At 48.3% G+C, this 15,963-nt stretch overlaps 1 protein-coding gene across 1 annotated transcript in view; it reads left to right on the top strand.

The window, feature by feature from the left end:
- cfap53 (cilia and flagella associated protein 53) overlaps nt 1-15,963 on the top strand; it is a 138,609-nt gene that overhangs the window by 71,546 nt on the left and 51,100 nt on the right. The window contains exon 7 of the mRNA XM_070867496.1: nt 856-958. Coding sequence (XP_070723597.1) covers nt 856-958 — 103 coding nt within the window. The remainder of the gene's footprint in view (nt 1-855; nt 959-15,963) is intronic.

Below are 15,963 nucleotides of genomic sequence, written 5' to 3'. Positions count from 1 at the left end.
TACCATCATCGCTGCCTCTGCAAGATCCTGCAAATCCACTTGGAGGATAGACGCACCAACATCAGTGTTCTCACTCAGGCTAACATCCCCAGCATTGAAGCACTGACCACGCTCGACCAGCTCCATTGGGCGGGCCACATCGTCCGCATGCCCAACATGAGACTCTCGAAGCAAGCATTCTACTTGGAACTCCAACAAAGCAAGCAAGCCTCAGGTGGGCAGAGGAAACGTTTCAAGGACCCCCTCAAAGCCTCCTTGATAAAGTGCAATATCCTGACCGGCACCTTGGAATCCCTGGCCCAAGACCGCCCAAAATGGAGCAAAAGAGTCCAGGAGGGCGCTGAGCACCTCGAGTCTCACCGAGAGCATGCAGAAATCAAGTGCAGTCAGCGGAAGGAGCGTGTGGCAAAGCAGGCTCCCCACCCACCCTTTCCTTCAATGACTGTCACAGGTGGAACAGACAGAGACTGTAATTCCCACATTGGACTATACAGCACCTAAGAACTCACTTTTAGAATGGAAGCAAGTCTTCCTCGATTTCGAGGGACTGCCTATGATGATGATGCCCTCTTATTGCCACTATCCCAGCCTCGGATAAGCCCACAGCTACCCTCTGTGCCTCTCTCTGTATTCTTCGAAGGGCCCCATCGAGTCATCCATCACTGCCTCTTTACAAGCAGCAATCACAATTGCTCCACCACCTTTCTCACTGACTTTCCCATCAGCGTGCCTGCTGGATGCTAATTTCCCCAACCTCTTTCCTGTCCCACTTAGACCACCCACCACTGCTGCCTTGGAAATAGTTTCAAGGTGATGAAAGATGTTCATAAAAAAATGTTTGCTTTCTGTTTTCAGTGGAAAAATATTCAAAGAACCCGCAACAAGTGGCAGCGGAACGAGCAACAATCGATAAATTCATTGAAGATCAGAAAAAAGTGGACGAGGAGAGGCTGGCCAGGTATGAGATTATGGGATATATATGGTTTGTTTTAATACAAACAGAAAATGCAGGAAACACTCAGTAGGTCAGGCAGCATCTATGGAGAGAGAAACAGAATTAACGTTTCAGGTAGATGACCTCTTGTCAGAACTGGAAAAGGTAAGAGATGTAACTGGTTTTAAGGAAGTCCAGAGGCAGGGAAAGTGGGGAGGGGAGGAAAGAACAAAAGGGAAGGTCTGTGATGGGGTGGAAGGCAGGAGAGATTAAATGATAACAGGGATGATGGCGCAAGGCGAAAGGAGACGATAAAGTGGCAAATAAAGTAATAAAAGATGGGTCTAGATGAGTTGTAAATGGGAATATCAGAATCATCAGCAACAGCTGCCAAAATTACATCGATTCGAGAATAGTTCCTGCAGATTGGAAGATAGCTAATGTAACTCCGCTATTTTATGAAAGGAAGGCGAGATAAAACGGAGAACTACAGACCAGTTAGCCTGACATCAGCAATGGGGAAAATGCTAGAATCTATTATTAAGGATGTGGTAACAGAGTACTTAGAAAAGAATAATAGGACTGGGCAGAGTCAACACGGATTTAAAAAAGGGAAATCATGTTTGACAAATCTGTTAAGTATTTTTTGAGGTTGTAGCTAGCGGTATAGATAAGGGGGTTCAGTGGATGTGGTGTATTTGGATTTTCAGAAGGCATTCGATAAGGTGCCACACAAGAGGTTATTGAACAAAGTTAGGGCTCATGGGATTGGGGGTAATATACTCGCATGGATTAAGGATTGGTTAATGGACAGAAAACAGAGAGTAGGAATAAACGAGTCATTTTCAGGTTGGCAGGCTGTAACTAGTGGGGTGCCGCAAGGATCGGTGCTTGGGCCCCAGCTATTCGCAATCTATATCAATGATCTGGATGAGGAGACCAAATGTAATATATCCAAGTTTGCTGATGATACAAAGTTAGGTGGGAATGTAAGTTGTCAGAAGGATGCAAAGAGACTTCAAGGGGATATAGACAGGCTAAGTGAGTGGGCAAGAAAATGGCAAAAGGAATTTAACATGGAAAAATTGGAAGTTATCCACTTTGGTAGGAAAAATAGAAAAACAGAGTATTTTTTAAATGGTGAGAATTGTTTCCTCTGGCTGGAGATTCTAGAACTAGGGGTCACAGTCTCGGAATAAGGGGTCAGTCATTTAGGACTGAGATGAGGAGAAACTTCTTCACGCAGAGGGTGGTGAATCTCTGGAATTATCTACCCCAGAGGGCTATACAGGCTCAGTCTTTGAGTATATTCAAGACGGAGATCGATAGATTTTTATACATTAAGGAATATGGGGTTAGTGCAGGAAAGTGGAGTTGAGGTAGAAGATCAGCCATGATCTCATCGAATGGCGGAGTAAGCTCGAGGGGCCGAATGGCCTATTCCTGCTCCTAATTCTTATGTTCTTATATTCTGCCGTCTGAAAGAATGGGGGCAAAGGTTATTGTTATGTATGAGTAAAGAGTCTGACTGAATAGTGTGAGCTCAAAGTGAAGTGTGACCGTAGTCTTTTATTGCAGGTCTCCAGAGTGCCTCTCCAACCTGTGAGGCCTCCTTAAGTTCCTGTGCTCCCAAGGGATTATGGGATCCCTTGGAACTCCAAGGGATGAGCCCTCTAGTGGCTGTACCAAGTATATACAAGTTTACATATATAACAACACTTCCCCCCGGCCCCCCCCTCCAAAAGTCAACAGTGTAACTATCTAGAAGATGCGACGATCTGGGGCCCTTCTTTGCCTGGTTGATCGTCTCAGTGCAGATGCTGGTATTGGTGAACCGTCTGTTGGGCCTTCCCTGGGCTGCAGTGCAACTGACCTTGCTGGGCTGCCTGGCGTGGTGAGTTCTGCTGGGCTGCTGCGGATGATGGGTTCTGTTTCGTGGGCAACCACGGTGTCGGTTGCCACTGGTGTGTATGTTTGGGGGTCAAAGAAGGTAGGGTCCAAAGTGGGTTGCTCAGGATAGTCTCTGAATCTGAGTTTGATTTGGTCCAAGTGTTTCCGGTGAATGAGTCCATTTGAAAGTTTGACCCGAAACACCCTGCTCCCCTGTTTGTCCACAACAGTGCCAGGAAGCCACTTGGGATCTTGTCCATAATTCAATACAAATACAGGGTCATTGATTTCAATTTCGTGTGACACATTTGCGCCATCATGATATGTACTTTGTTGAAGCCGCCTGCTCTCTACCTGTTCATGTAGATCAGGGTGAACTAACGAGAGCCTTGTCTTTAGTGCCCTTTTCATGAGCAGTTCAGCAGGTGGAATCCCAGTGAGCGAGTGGGGTCTCGTGTGGTAACTGAGCAGGACTCTGGATAGGCGTGTCTGCAGTGAGCCTTCTGTGACCCTCTTCAAGCCTTGCTTGATGGTTTGCACTGCTCTCTCTGCCTGACCATTGGACGCTGGTTTAAACGGTGCAGATGTGACATGTTTGATCCCATTACGGGTCATGAACTCTTTGAACTCGGCACTGGTAAAACATGGCCTGTTGTCGCTCACGAGGACATCAGGTAGTCCGTGCGTGACAAACTTTCAGTGGTGGCAGCGGACGTGCTTGCCGACGTTATCTCCCATTCAATCCATTTGGAGTACGCATCTACAACCACAAACATTTTACCCTGGAACCGGCCTGCATGGACATGGACCCTAGACCACAGTTTGGAGGGCCAAGACCATAAACTTAGTGGCACCTCCCTGGGTGCATTGCTTAACTGCGAGTATGTGTTACATCTGTGCATGCAGGACTCTAAGTCCGCATCGATACCAGGCCACCACACGTGGGATCTGGCTATCACTTTCATCATTACGATACCTGGGTGGGTACTGTGGAGGTCATTGATGAAGGTGTCTCTGCCCTTCTTGGGAACTACTACCCGATTTCCCCACAGGAGGCAGTCTGTCTGTATATACATTGCATCTTTGCACCACTGGAACGGCTTTATCTCTTCCTGCATTTCCACTGGGACACTGGACCAGCTCCCGTGAAGCACGCAGTTTTTTATTAGGGACAGTAAGGGGGTCCTGGGTCGTCCAGGTTCTAATCTGTCAAGCTGGTGACGGGTGATTGCTCACTCTCAAATGTTTCCATAACCATGACTAAATCTGCGGGCTGCGCCATTTCCACCCCCGTGGTGGGCAATGCCAGCCTACTGAGAGCATTATCACAGTTTTCTGTGCCTAGCCTGTGGCGGATGGCGTAGTTGTATGCGAATAATGTGAGCGCCCATCTCTGGATGCGGGCCGATGCATTCGTATTTATCCCCTTAATCTCGGAAAACAGGGATATCAGTGGCTTATAGTCAGTTTCCAATTCAAATTTTAGCCCAAACAGATATTGATGCATTTTCTTCACCCCATAGACAAATGCTAACGCTTCTTTTTCAATCATGCTGTAGGCTCTCTCAGCCTTAAACAGACTCCTGGATGCATAAGCAAACTGTTGCAATTTCCCAAAATCATTAGCTTGATGCTATACGACGACGCATCACATGCTAGTACCAAACGCTTACATGGGCCATACAACATAAGCAATTTGTTTGAGCATAACAATTTTCTAGCTTTTACAAAGGCATTTTCTTGGCTTTTGCCCCAAACCCATTCGCCTCCTTTACACAGTAAGACATGCAGTGGTTCTAACAGTGTGCTGAGACCTGGTAAGAAGTTACCAAAGTAGGTCAGGAGTCCTAGAAACGACCGCAGCTCCGTCACGTTCTGTGGCCTTGGTGCGTTCTCGGTTGCCTCCGTCTTCGTTTTCGAATCGGTGGGCCTGATGCTGTCCACCGCGATTCTTCTCCCCAGGAATTCCACTTCAGGCGCCAGGAAAACGCACCGAGCATTTTAACCTGAGCCCCACGCGGTTGAGTCGACTAAGAACCTTTTCCAGGTTCTGCAGATACTCACTTGTGTCTCAACCTGTAACCAAGATGTCGTCCTGGAAGACCACCGTGCGCGAGACTGACTTCAGTAAGCTTTCCATACTGGAATATCACCGCCGCTGATCGAATTCCAAACGGGCATCTGTTATAAATGAAGGGATCTTTGTGCGTGTTGATGCAGGTAAGGGCCTTCGATGATTCCTCCAGCTCCTGCATCATGTAGGCCGAGGTCAAATCCAGCTTCATGAACGTCTTCCCTCCCGCCAGCATAGCAAAAAGTATGTCGGCCTTTGGTAGTGGGTATTGGTCCTGCAGGGAGAAACGATTGATAATTACTTTGTAATCGCCACAGATTCTGACGGTGCCATCTCCCTTGAGGACAGGAACAATCGGACTGGCCCACTCGTTGAATGTGATCGGCGAAATGATACCCTCTCTTTGCAGCCAGTCTAGCTCTGTCTCTATCCTTTCTCTCATCATGTACGGTACTGCTCTCTCCTTGTGATGGATGGGTCGCACCCCCGGAATTAGGCGGATCTTCACTTTTGCTCCTTGGCACCTCCTGATGCCTGGTTCGAACAGCGAAGGGAACTTGTTTAAGACCTGGACACACAAAGTGTCGTCAACGGGCGAGAGTGCTCCGACGTCGTCCCAGTTCCAGCGTATCTTTCCCAGCCAGCTCCTGCCGGGCAGCAAGGGACCATCGCCCGATACCACCCAAAGTGGTAGCTTGTGCACCGCTCTGTCGTAGGAGACTTTTACAGCACTACCGATTACAGGAATCAGTTCCTTTGTGTAAGTTCTCAGTTTTGTGCGAATTGGAGTTAAGACTAGACTTAAGGCCCTGCTGCACCATAATTTTTCGAAAGTCTTTATGCTCATAATGGACTGGCTCGCTCCCGTGTCCAGCTCCATTGACACCGGAAGTCCATTTAGTTCAACCTTCAGCAGTATCGTGGGACACTTTGTGGTAAATGTGTGCACCCCATATACCTCTGCCTTCTTGGTCTGAGGCTCTGGTTCATCGTGACCCATCGTGGATCTGTCCTCTGCAACATGGTGGTTTGCAGGATAAACAGGATTTGCAGCTCGCCTGCACATACGTTGGAGGAGTCCCATTGTTCCACAGCCCTTTTGAAGCGGCATGAATGGAAATGATGATCACCCCCGCAGTGTCAACAAGATGTTATTGGCCTTGCATTCATCACCCTTGATGGTGGACTCTGAGACATCTGCAGATGTGCAGCTGCAGGCATATGGGGCCTGCCCTAGATGTTGCGATTTGAAAACATCATCACTTTGTTCACAGTACTTGTAGCAGCACTTCTGTGCTGAGATTTGCTTCGTATTGTCACTGGTGGCAATGAACGCCTGGACTATCGCTGTGGCCTTACTCAAGATTGGGGACTCGACAGTCAAAAGTTTGCAAAGTATCATTTCATGGCCAATGTCAAGCACGAAAAAGTCTCTGAGCATGTGCTCCAAGTGTCCTTCAAATTCACAATGTCCTGCAAGGCGTCTTAGCTCGGCGACATAACTCGCCACTTCCTAGCCTTCAGACCTTTTGTAGGTGTAGAACCGGTACCTCGCCATCAGCACGCTTTCCTTCGGGTTCAGATGCTCCCACACCAGTCTGCACAAATCATTGTACGATCTCTCTGTGGGTTTCGCTGGAGCAAGCAGATTTTTTATGAGGCCATATGTTGGTCCCCCGCAGACGGTGAGGAGAATCGCCCTTCGTTTGGCAGTGTTCACTTCTTCCAGCTCATTGGCCACAAAGTATTGGTCGAGTCGCTCCGTGAAAGCTTCCCAATCATCTCCCTCTGAAAACTTCTCCAGGATGCCCACTGTTCTCTGCAATGTTGCAATGGGGTTCATTGTCTGTATCTCGTCGCCAGTTGTTATGTATGAGTAAAGAGTTTGACTGAATACTGTGAGCTCAAAGTGAAGTGTGATCTTAGTCTTTTATTGCAGGTCTCCAGAATGCCTCTCCAACCTGTGAGGCCTCCTTAAGTACCTGTGCTCCAAAGAGATTATGGGATCCCTTTGGACTCCAGGGGATGAGCCCTCTGGTGGTTGTACCAAGTATATACAAGTTTACATATATAATAGTTATGATCTGAAATTATTGAACTTTCTCTTGGTTCAAGCCATCGCCATGATGTATCAATTATACAAAATTGGATGGGTTGAACTGCACTCGGACTGAACCCAATGGTATGTAACCTGTGTCCTGTTTGATCCTGAGCTGAACTTCATACTTTACATCTGCTCCATCACCAAGGCTAATTGATCCACCTCTAACTTTTGTCACTTATGTCGCTACCTCGCCCCGATCACCACGTCTTCAGCATCTCGGACTTAATTACTCTAAGATTTGCTCTCAGACCTCCAGAATTCTATCCTATATAAACTCCAACTCATCCAGAACTCTGTTGCTATAATAATTAGGAGAAGGAGTAGGCCATAAGATCCCTCGAGCCTGTTCCGCCATTCAATAAGATCATGGCTGATCTTCAACCTCAACTCCACTTTCCCGCCCGATCTCCATAATCCCTTGATTTCCCCTAGTGTCCAAAAATGTATCTATCTCAGCCCTGAATATACTCAATGCTTCAACATCCACAGCCCTTTGGGGTAGAGAATTCCAAATATTCACATCCCTCTGAGTGAAGAAATTCCTCCTCATCTCAGTCTTAAATGGCTAACCCCTTATCCTGAGACTATGCCCCCTAGTTCTAGACTCTCCAGCCAGGGGAAACAACCTCTCGGGATCTACCCTGTCAATCCCCTTCAGAATCTTGTATGAGATCACCTCTTATTCTTCTAAACTCCAGGGAGTTTAGGCCCAATCTACTCAATCTCTCATAATAGGACAATCCTCTCATCCCAGGAATCAATCTAGTAAACCTTCGTTGTACTACCTCCTAAGGCAAGTATATTCTTCTTCAGATAAGGAAACCAAACTGTGCACAGTTCTCCAGGTGTGGTCTCACCAAAGCCCTGTACAATTGTAAGGAAGACTTCCTTACTCTTGATCTCCAAACCCCTTACGGTAAAAGCCAACATGCCATTGCCTTCCTAATTGCTTGCTGTACCTGTATGCTAACTCTGTGCTTCCTGTACGAGGACACTAAAATCTCTTTGAACACCAACATTTAATCATTTCTCACCATTTAAAAAAATATTCTGTTTTTCTATTCTTCCTACCAAAGTGAATAACCTCACATTTTCCCATATTATACTCCATCTGCCACCTGATTGCCCACTCACTTAACCTGTCTATATCCCTTTGCAGGCTCTTTGTGTCCTCCTCACAGCTTACTTTCCCACCTAACTTTGTATCGTTGGCAAACTTGGATACATTAGACTCGGTCCCTTCATCTAAGTCATTCATACAGCTTGTAAATTGCTGAGGCCGAAGCACTGATCCTTGCGCCACTAGGTGAGCCTGCCAACCTGAAAATGACGCGTTTATCCCTGCTCTCTGTTTTCTTTCTGTTAACTAATCCTCTATCCGTGATGGCATATTACCCTCAACCCTATGAGGTCTTATCTCGCATAGAAACCTTTTATATGGCACCTTATCGAATGCCTTTTGGAAATCCAAATATAATACATCCACTGGTTTACCTTTATCTACCCTGCTAGTTACATCCTCAAAAAACTCAAATAAATTTGTTAAACACAATTTCCCTTTCATAAAACCATGTTGACTCTGCCTAATCATATGATTTTCTAAATTCCCTGTTAGCACTTCATTAATAATGAATTCCAGCATTTTTCTGACAATTGATGTCAGGTAAACTGGCCTGTAGTTCCCCGTTTTCTCTCTCCCGCCTTTCTTGAATAGGTGGGTTACATTTGCTCCCTCCCAATCCGCTGGGACTGTTCTTGAATCTAGGGAATTTTGGAAGATTACACCAATACATCCACTATCTATGATCATGTCCTTTGCAAAGCCCTGAAGTCCTACAACTCCCATCCTTGCCAACCGTCATTGGCTCCAACTCCCCAAGTTCATTGCCTTTAAAGTCCTTGGGGGAGAAATTGACCTGGTTTGCGCCTCCCGTTAGCACCAGCGGGGACGGTAATGGGGCGCTAATGGGTTCCCAACTGGGCGCGGTGAATTCACCGACATCCGCTAACTTCCCTGGCAGTTTTGCGCTGGCGCTAATGCTTACCGCATCCCTCTCTGCGGCCCGTTGATCATGACGTCATCCTGTGCGCAGCGCCCCGTTACCACCCCGGATCAGAAATTCACTCTTGCCCCCTGCCTGAGCACCCATCGTCAACATCGGCAGGAGGAGGAGGCGCTATGCCGCTAGAAGAGCGGTATTTAAAGGCATCAACATTTGGTTTATTTGGGGTCAGCAAAGAATGCTGCCTTGTCAGGTTGGGATAGGCAAATGGCCATTTTGAGGGATTTCATTGGTTTTCAGTTTCAGGTGTCTTCTGCCTCATAAAAATCATGTAGTACCATTCAGGTGACATTTAAAAGTACTACATTTCCATTCATTAATGGGGGCTGTACTGGCACGGGACCTCTCCCTCCAGCATCAACGTCTGAGGCAACGGGGGCAGAGAAAAAGATTGTAAAGTGTGGCCAAAGGAAGGAGGGTCAAGAGGGCTCTCAACAGGAGGCCTTATCCTCCCAGGGTATTGTGGGAGCACTTCTCCTACGTCAATTTCACTGAGGAACAGTGTATTAGAAGGCTCCGCTTCACCAAGGTCGTAGTCACAGAGCTCTGCCACCTTCTGCAACCAGACCTGCAGCCTCAGACCAGGGTGATCACAGCTCTCTCAGTGGCAGTCAAAGTCACCGTCGCCCTCAATTTCTACGCCAGCGGATCCTTCCAGTCTGCAACAGGAGACATATCTAACATATCGCAGTTCACCATGTATTTCTGCATCCGTGAAGTCACAGAGGCTCTCTACAGAAATAGAAAGGACTACATTTCCATGAGTGTGCATGTGGCTTTGCCAGGATAGCAGACTTCCCTATGGTGCATCATCATCATAGGCAGTCCCTCGAAATTGAGGAAGACTTGCTTCCACTCTAAAAATGAATTCTTAGGTGACTGAACAATCCAATACAGGAATTACAGTCTCTGTCATAGGAGGGACAGAAGTCGCTGAAGGAAAGGGTGGGTTGCCGCACACTCCTTCCGCTGCCTGCGCTTGGTTTCTGCATGCTCTCAGCAACGAGACTCGAGGTGCTCAGCGTTCTCCTGGATGCACTTCCTCCACTTGGGGCAGTCTTTGGCCAGGGACTCCCAGGTGTCGATGGGAATGTTGCATTATATCAAAGAGGCTTTGAGGGTGTCCTTGAAATGTTTCCTCTGCCCACCTGAGGCTTGCTTGCCATGTAGGAGTTCTGAGTAGAGCGCTTGCTTTGGGAATCTTGTGTCAGGCATGTGAACAATGTGGCCCGCCCACCAGAGCTGGTCGAGTGTGGTCAGTGCTTCGATGCTGGGGATGTTGGCCGGATTGAGGACGCTAACGTTGGTGCATCTGTCCTCCTAGGGGATTTGCAGGATCTTGCGGAGACATTATTCGTGATATTTCTCCAGCGATATGGTCAACGTCGCTGAGCCATACAGGAGGGCAGGTATCACTACAGCTCTATCGACCATGAGCTTGGTGGTAGATTTGAGGACCTGATCTTCGAACACTCTTTGCCTCAGGCAGCTGAAGGCTGTGCTGGCGCACTGGAGGCTGTGTTCGATCTCGTCGTTGATGTCTGCCCTTGTTGATAATAGGCTCCCAAGGTATGGAAAGTGGTCCACGTTGTACAGGGCCGCACCATGGATCTTGATGACTGGGGGGTAGTGCTGTGTGGCGGGGCCAGGCTGTTGGAGGACCTTTGTCTTATGGATGTTTGGTGTAAGGCCCATGCTTTCGTACACCTCAGTGAAGATGTTGACTATGACTTGGAGTTCAGACTCTAAATGTGTGCAGACGCATGCATCGTCCGCCTACTGCAGTTCGACGACAGAAAGATTGGGACGGCCTTGGATCTGCCCTGGAGGCGACAAAGGTTGAACAAGTTCTCACTGCTTCTGTAGTTTAGTTCCACTCCAGTGTGAGGTGGAGCATTGCAGCGAGGAAGATTGAGAAGAGGGTTCGTGTGATGACACAGTCTTGCTTGACCCCGGTCCGGATGTGGATTGGGTCTGTAATGCATCCATTGGTCAGGATCACGGCTTGCATGTCGTCGTGATGCAGGCGGAGAATGGCGACTAACTTTTGAGGGCAGCCGAAACGGAGGAGGCGCTCAATAGCCCCTCACGGTTGACAGTGTCAAACGCCTTCGTAAGGTGAAAGAAGGCCATGTACAATGGTTGGTGCTGTTCCCTGCATTTTTCTGCTGTCGCTCTGTAAAAATCATGTCCGTTGTACCCCGCAGAGGACGAAATCCGCACTGTGACTCCGGGAGGAGCTCCTCAGCCACAGGGAGAAGACGGTTGAGGAGGATTCTAGCAACGACTTTCCCAGTGGCTGATAACTGGAAGATTTCTCTGCAGTTGCCATAGTCTGACTTGTCCCCTTTTTTAAAGATGTGCACGATTACTGCATCTCTGAGATCTCCCGGCATGCTCTCCTCCTTCCAGATGACAGAGATGAGGTCATGCATTCGTGCCAATAGTGCCTCTCCGCCATACTTTAGTGCCTCAGCGGGAATTCCATCTGCTCCCGTTGCCTTGTTGTTCTTGAGCTGATGGATGGTCTTTTTTACCTCTTGCAAGGCAGGGATTTTGCTGAGATGGTGGCGGGTAGCATGCTGCGGGATGGAGTCTCGGACACTCGAGTCAAAGACAGACCTCGGGTTAAGGAGATCTTCGAAGTGCTCCTTCCAGCGGGTTCTGACTGCCTCGGTGTCCTTGATGAGTGTTTCCCCGTTTTTGGCCAGCAGTGGGGTGGGGCCACCCGATTCCCGACAGCACCCGGTGAGCCTCCGACCAGCTCCAACCACAGGTTTGGGCCTATCTCGTGCTCCCCACTGGAAGTGGGCGACTCAGCTGCTCCACCTGATCCCTGACAGCGCCCAGTGAGCCTCCTATGATGCAGGGCGCCATTGACTGCATCCACGTCGCTTTGTGGGCACCGCATAACAATCCTGAGATATTCCGTAACCGCAAAAGCTACCACTCACTTAATGTGCAGTTGGGCTTCGAGCATACGCAGCAAATCCTGGCAGCAGCCATGATGTCTTCATCCTGTGCCAGACCGATGTGCCAGCGCTCTTCCAGCCACCACATCCTCTGCCTTGACCGCTTGGGTGGAGCCCTCCAATACTTGGCTGAGCGAGTGTCCCTTTTCATCATCGTCAGCTGCATTCTGCACAACCAACCATCATGAAGACGAAGCCATTGCCACCAGGCATAGCTGCACCACCTCTGGAGGGGGAAGAGGGAGACGAGGAGGAACAGGAGCCCAAATAGCAGCAAGTGTGGAGACAGCCACTCAATCGGCCTTGTGAAAGGGCTCTCTGTAACCGCCTCATCAGACTTCAGTTCCAATGAATTCGAAGTCACTTCCCGGTTGCTCAGCCGTCCCTATCTTTCCATTAATTTCACCTTCCATATCACAGCGCATAGCTGAAATGAGACACAACATCAAATCTGCCACATTGCTTTGATAAATGTATCCAAATTCAGTAACCACATATACAACAACAATATTAACTAATCACCCTTGTGCAAACCCTTACTACCCCTCTTAACGGTGCCTTTTCCTAATTTACTGCTCCTACGTAGTGTCTCCCCAGTGGCTGCAGCAGGACAGCTGGAAGACTGCTGAATGTCGGTGCCAGAGACGACAGATGGCCTTGCGGGACGCCTTCTGCCAGCTCTGGACCTAAAAGGCCCGGCTGTATACTGTACCACCTCAGGATGGGCGGCGGCAGTCTGGGCTGGCTGGATGACGGGCAGCGACAAGTGCAATGGTGGAGTGGCAGTGGTGGGATCAGGAATGCTGTCATCCTCGGAGAGGACAGCTGGTTCCAGCTCCACTGACCCACTGCCACTCCCCCGGGGTAGTATCTCAGCATCCCTACCAATCTGTTGGAGCACAGATTGGTGGCCTGCTTGTCATTGCAACTATCCTCTTCGAGTGCATAGCCATCACCCTTCTTGTGAATGTCTCCCTATCAAGGTCCTCATCTGAGTCCCGTGCAGCAAAACTCTCTCGCGAACTCGCCCTCTGGGGAGCTGGCTCCCATGCTACCTATTCTCCCTGTTCTTGCTGCAGCCCGCTCGTCGCCGGTGCATCACCCAGTGCAGACCCCGCGACTAAACCTGCCTCTAACAATTGCGTAGTGCCAGTATATGAGGTGGTGCCTGTGGATGAGTGATACAGTGACGCGGTGCTTTGTTCCTCCTCCTCTTCTCCCCTTCAAGAGCTGAAAGGAGCCAGTGCAAATGATCATTCCGATTGCATTGCATCTGAAATTCATTATCGCTCTGCTGGTAGAAACACAGAAACATAGAAAGTAGGTGCAGGAGGAGGCCTTTCGGCCCTTCGAGCCTGCACCACCATTCAATAAAATCATGGCTGATCATGCAACTTCAATACTCCATTCCTGCTTTCTCTCCACACCCCTTGATCCCTTTAGCTGGAAGGGCCACAGCTAACTCCCTTTTGAATATATCTAACAAACTGGCCTCAACAACTTTCTGTGGTAGAGAATTCCACAGGTTCACAATTCTCTGAGTGAAGAAGTTTCTCCTCATCTCGGTCCTAAATGGCTTACCCCTTACCCTTAGACTGTGACCCCTGCTTTTGGACTTGCCCAACATCGGGAACATTCTTCCTGCATCTAACTTGTCCAATCCCGTCAGAATTTTATACGTTTCTATGAGAACCCCTCTCATTCATCTAAATTCCAGTGAATATAAGCCTAGTCGATCCAGTCTGTTTTCATATGTCAGTCCTGCCATCCCGGGAATCAGTCCGGTGAACCTTCGCTGCACTCCCTCAACAGCAAGAATGTCCTTCCTCAGATTAGGAGACCAAAACTGTACACAATATTCAACTGTACAACTGTAGTAAGACCTCCCTGCTCCTATACTCAAATCCCCTCGCTATGAACGGCAGCATGTCATTTGCTTTCTTCACTGCATGCTGTACCTGCATGCCTGCCTTCAATGACTGATGTACCATGACACCCAAGTCTCGTTGCACCTCCCCTTTTACTAATCTGTCACCATTCAGATAATCTGCCTTCCTGTTTTTAGCACCGAAGTGTATAACCTCACACTTATCCACATTATGCATGCATTTGCCCATTCACCTAACCTGTCCATGTCCCCCGACAGCCTCCTAGCATCCTCCTCGCAGCTCACACTGCCAACCAGCTTCGTGTCATCTGCAAACTTGGAGATATTACATTCAATTCCTTTGTCTGAATCATTAATGTATATTGTAAATAGCTGGGATCCCAGCATTGAACCCTGCGGCACCCCACTAGTCACTGCCTGCCATTCTGAAAAGGTTCCGTTTATTCCCACTCTTCGCCTTCTATCTGCCAACCAGTTCTCTATCCACGTCAATACATTACCCCCAATACCATGTGCCTTAATTTTGCACATTAATCTCTTGTGTGGGATCTTGTCAAAAGCCTTTTGAAAGTCCAAATACCCTACATCCACTGGTTCTCCCTTATCCACTCTAGTTACATTCTCAAAAAACTCTCGAAGATTTGTCAAGCATGATTTCCCTTTCATAAATCCATGCTGACTTGGACTGATCCTGTCACTGCTTTCCAAATGCGCTGCTATGACATCTTTAATAATTGATTCCAGCATTTTCCCCACCACTGATGTCAGGCTAACCGGTCTATAATTACCTGTTTTCTCTCTCCCTCCTTTTTTTAAAAAGTGGGGTTACATTAGCTACCCCCCAATCCATAGGAACTGAACCAGAGTCCATGGAATGTTGGAAAATGACCACCAATGCATCTACTATTTCTTGGGCCACTTCCTTAAGTACTCTAGGATGCAGACTATCAGGCCCTGGGGATTTATCGGCCTTCAGTCCCTTCAATTTCCCGAACACCATTTCCTGACTAATAAGGATTTCCCTCAGTTCCCCCTTCTCGCTTGACCCTCGTTCCTCTAGTTATTCGTGTCTTCCTCAGTGAAGACAGAACCAAAGTATTTGTTCAATTTGTCTGCCATTTCCTTGTTCCCCATTATGAATTCCCCTGATGCTGACGGCAAGGGACCGACATTAATCTTCACGAATCTTTTTCTCTTCGCATATCTATAGAAGCTTTTGCAGTCAGTTTTTATGTTCCCGGCAAGCTTACTCTCGTACTCTATTTTTCCCTTCTTAATTAAACCCTTAGTCCTCCTCTGCTGAATTCTAAATTTCCCCAATCCTCGGGTTTGCTGCTTTTTCTGGCCAATTTATATGCCTCTTCCTTGAATTTAAAACTTTCCCTAATTTCCCTCGTTAGCCACGGTTGAGCCACCTTCCCTTTTTTATTCTTACGCCACACAGGGATGTACAATTGTTGTAGTTCATCCATGTAATATTTAAATGTCTTTACCAAGGCTTCCGTCAACCCCTCCCCCCTCGGCCCACCCCCAAAACCCCCGAATTGTTTTGGCCGCCCAATCTAATTCACTGCCCGGGGGAGGGGGGGGCAGGGTGGAGTGGTAAACTCACTGCCTAGGTGTTGTGTATGGAGAATGAGTCAGACTGAACACTGTGAGCTCAAAGTAAAATGTGACCAGAGTCTTTTATTGCAGGTCTCCAGAGTGCCTCTCCAACCTGTGAAGCCTCCTTAAATGCCTGTGCTCCCAAGGGATTATGGCATCCCTTGGGACTCCAGGGGATGATCCCTCTAGTGGCTGTACAGAGTAAATACAAGTCCACATGTATAACAACACTCCCCCGGCCTCCCCCCCGCCCCCCGCCCCACCGACCCCCAAAGTCAATAGTGTAACTATTTACAATGTGAGTCAATCTGGGGCCCTTCTTGCCCTGGTTGATCGTCTCAGTGCGAAAGCTGGTGTTGTTGAATCATTTGTTGGGCTCTTGCTGGGCTGCTGTACAGCTGGCCTTGCTGGGCTGTCTGGTGTGTTGGGCCCT

This window comes from Pristiophorus japonicus, chromosome 2 (assembly GCF_044704955.1).
Source record: "Pristiophorus japonicus isolate sPriJap1 chromosome 2, sPriJap1.hap1, whole genome shotgun sequence".
Lineage (NCBI taxonomy): Eukaryota > Metazoa > Chordata > Chondrichthyes > Pristiophoridae > Pristiophorus > Pristiophorus japonicus.
This window is presented reverse-complemented; position numbering and strand designations above follow the sequence as displayed.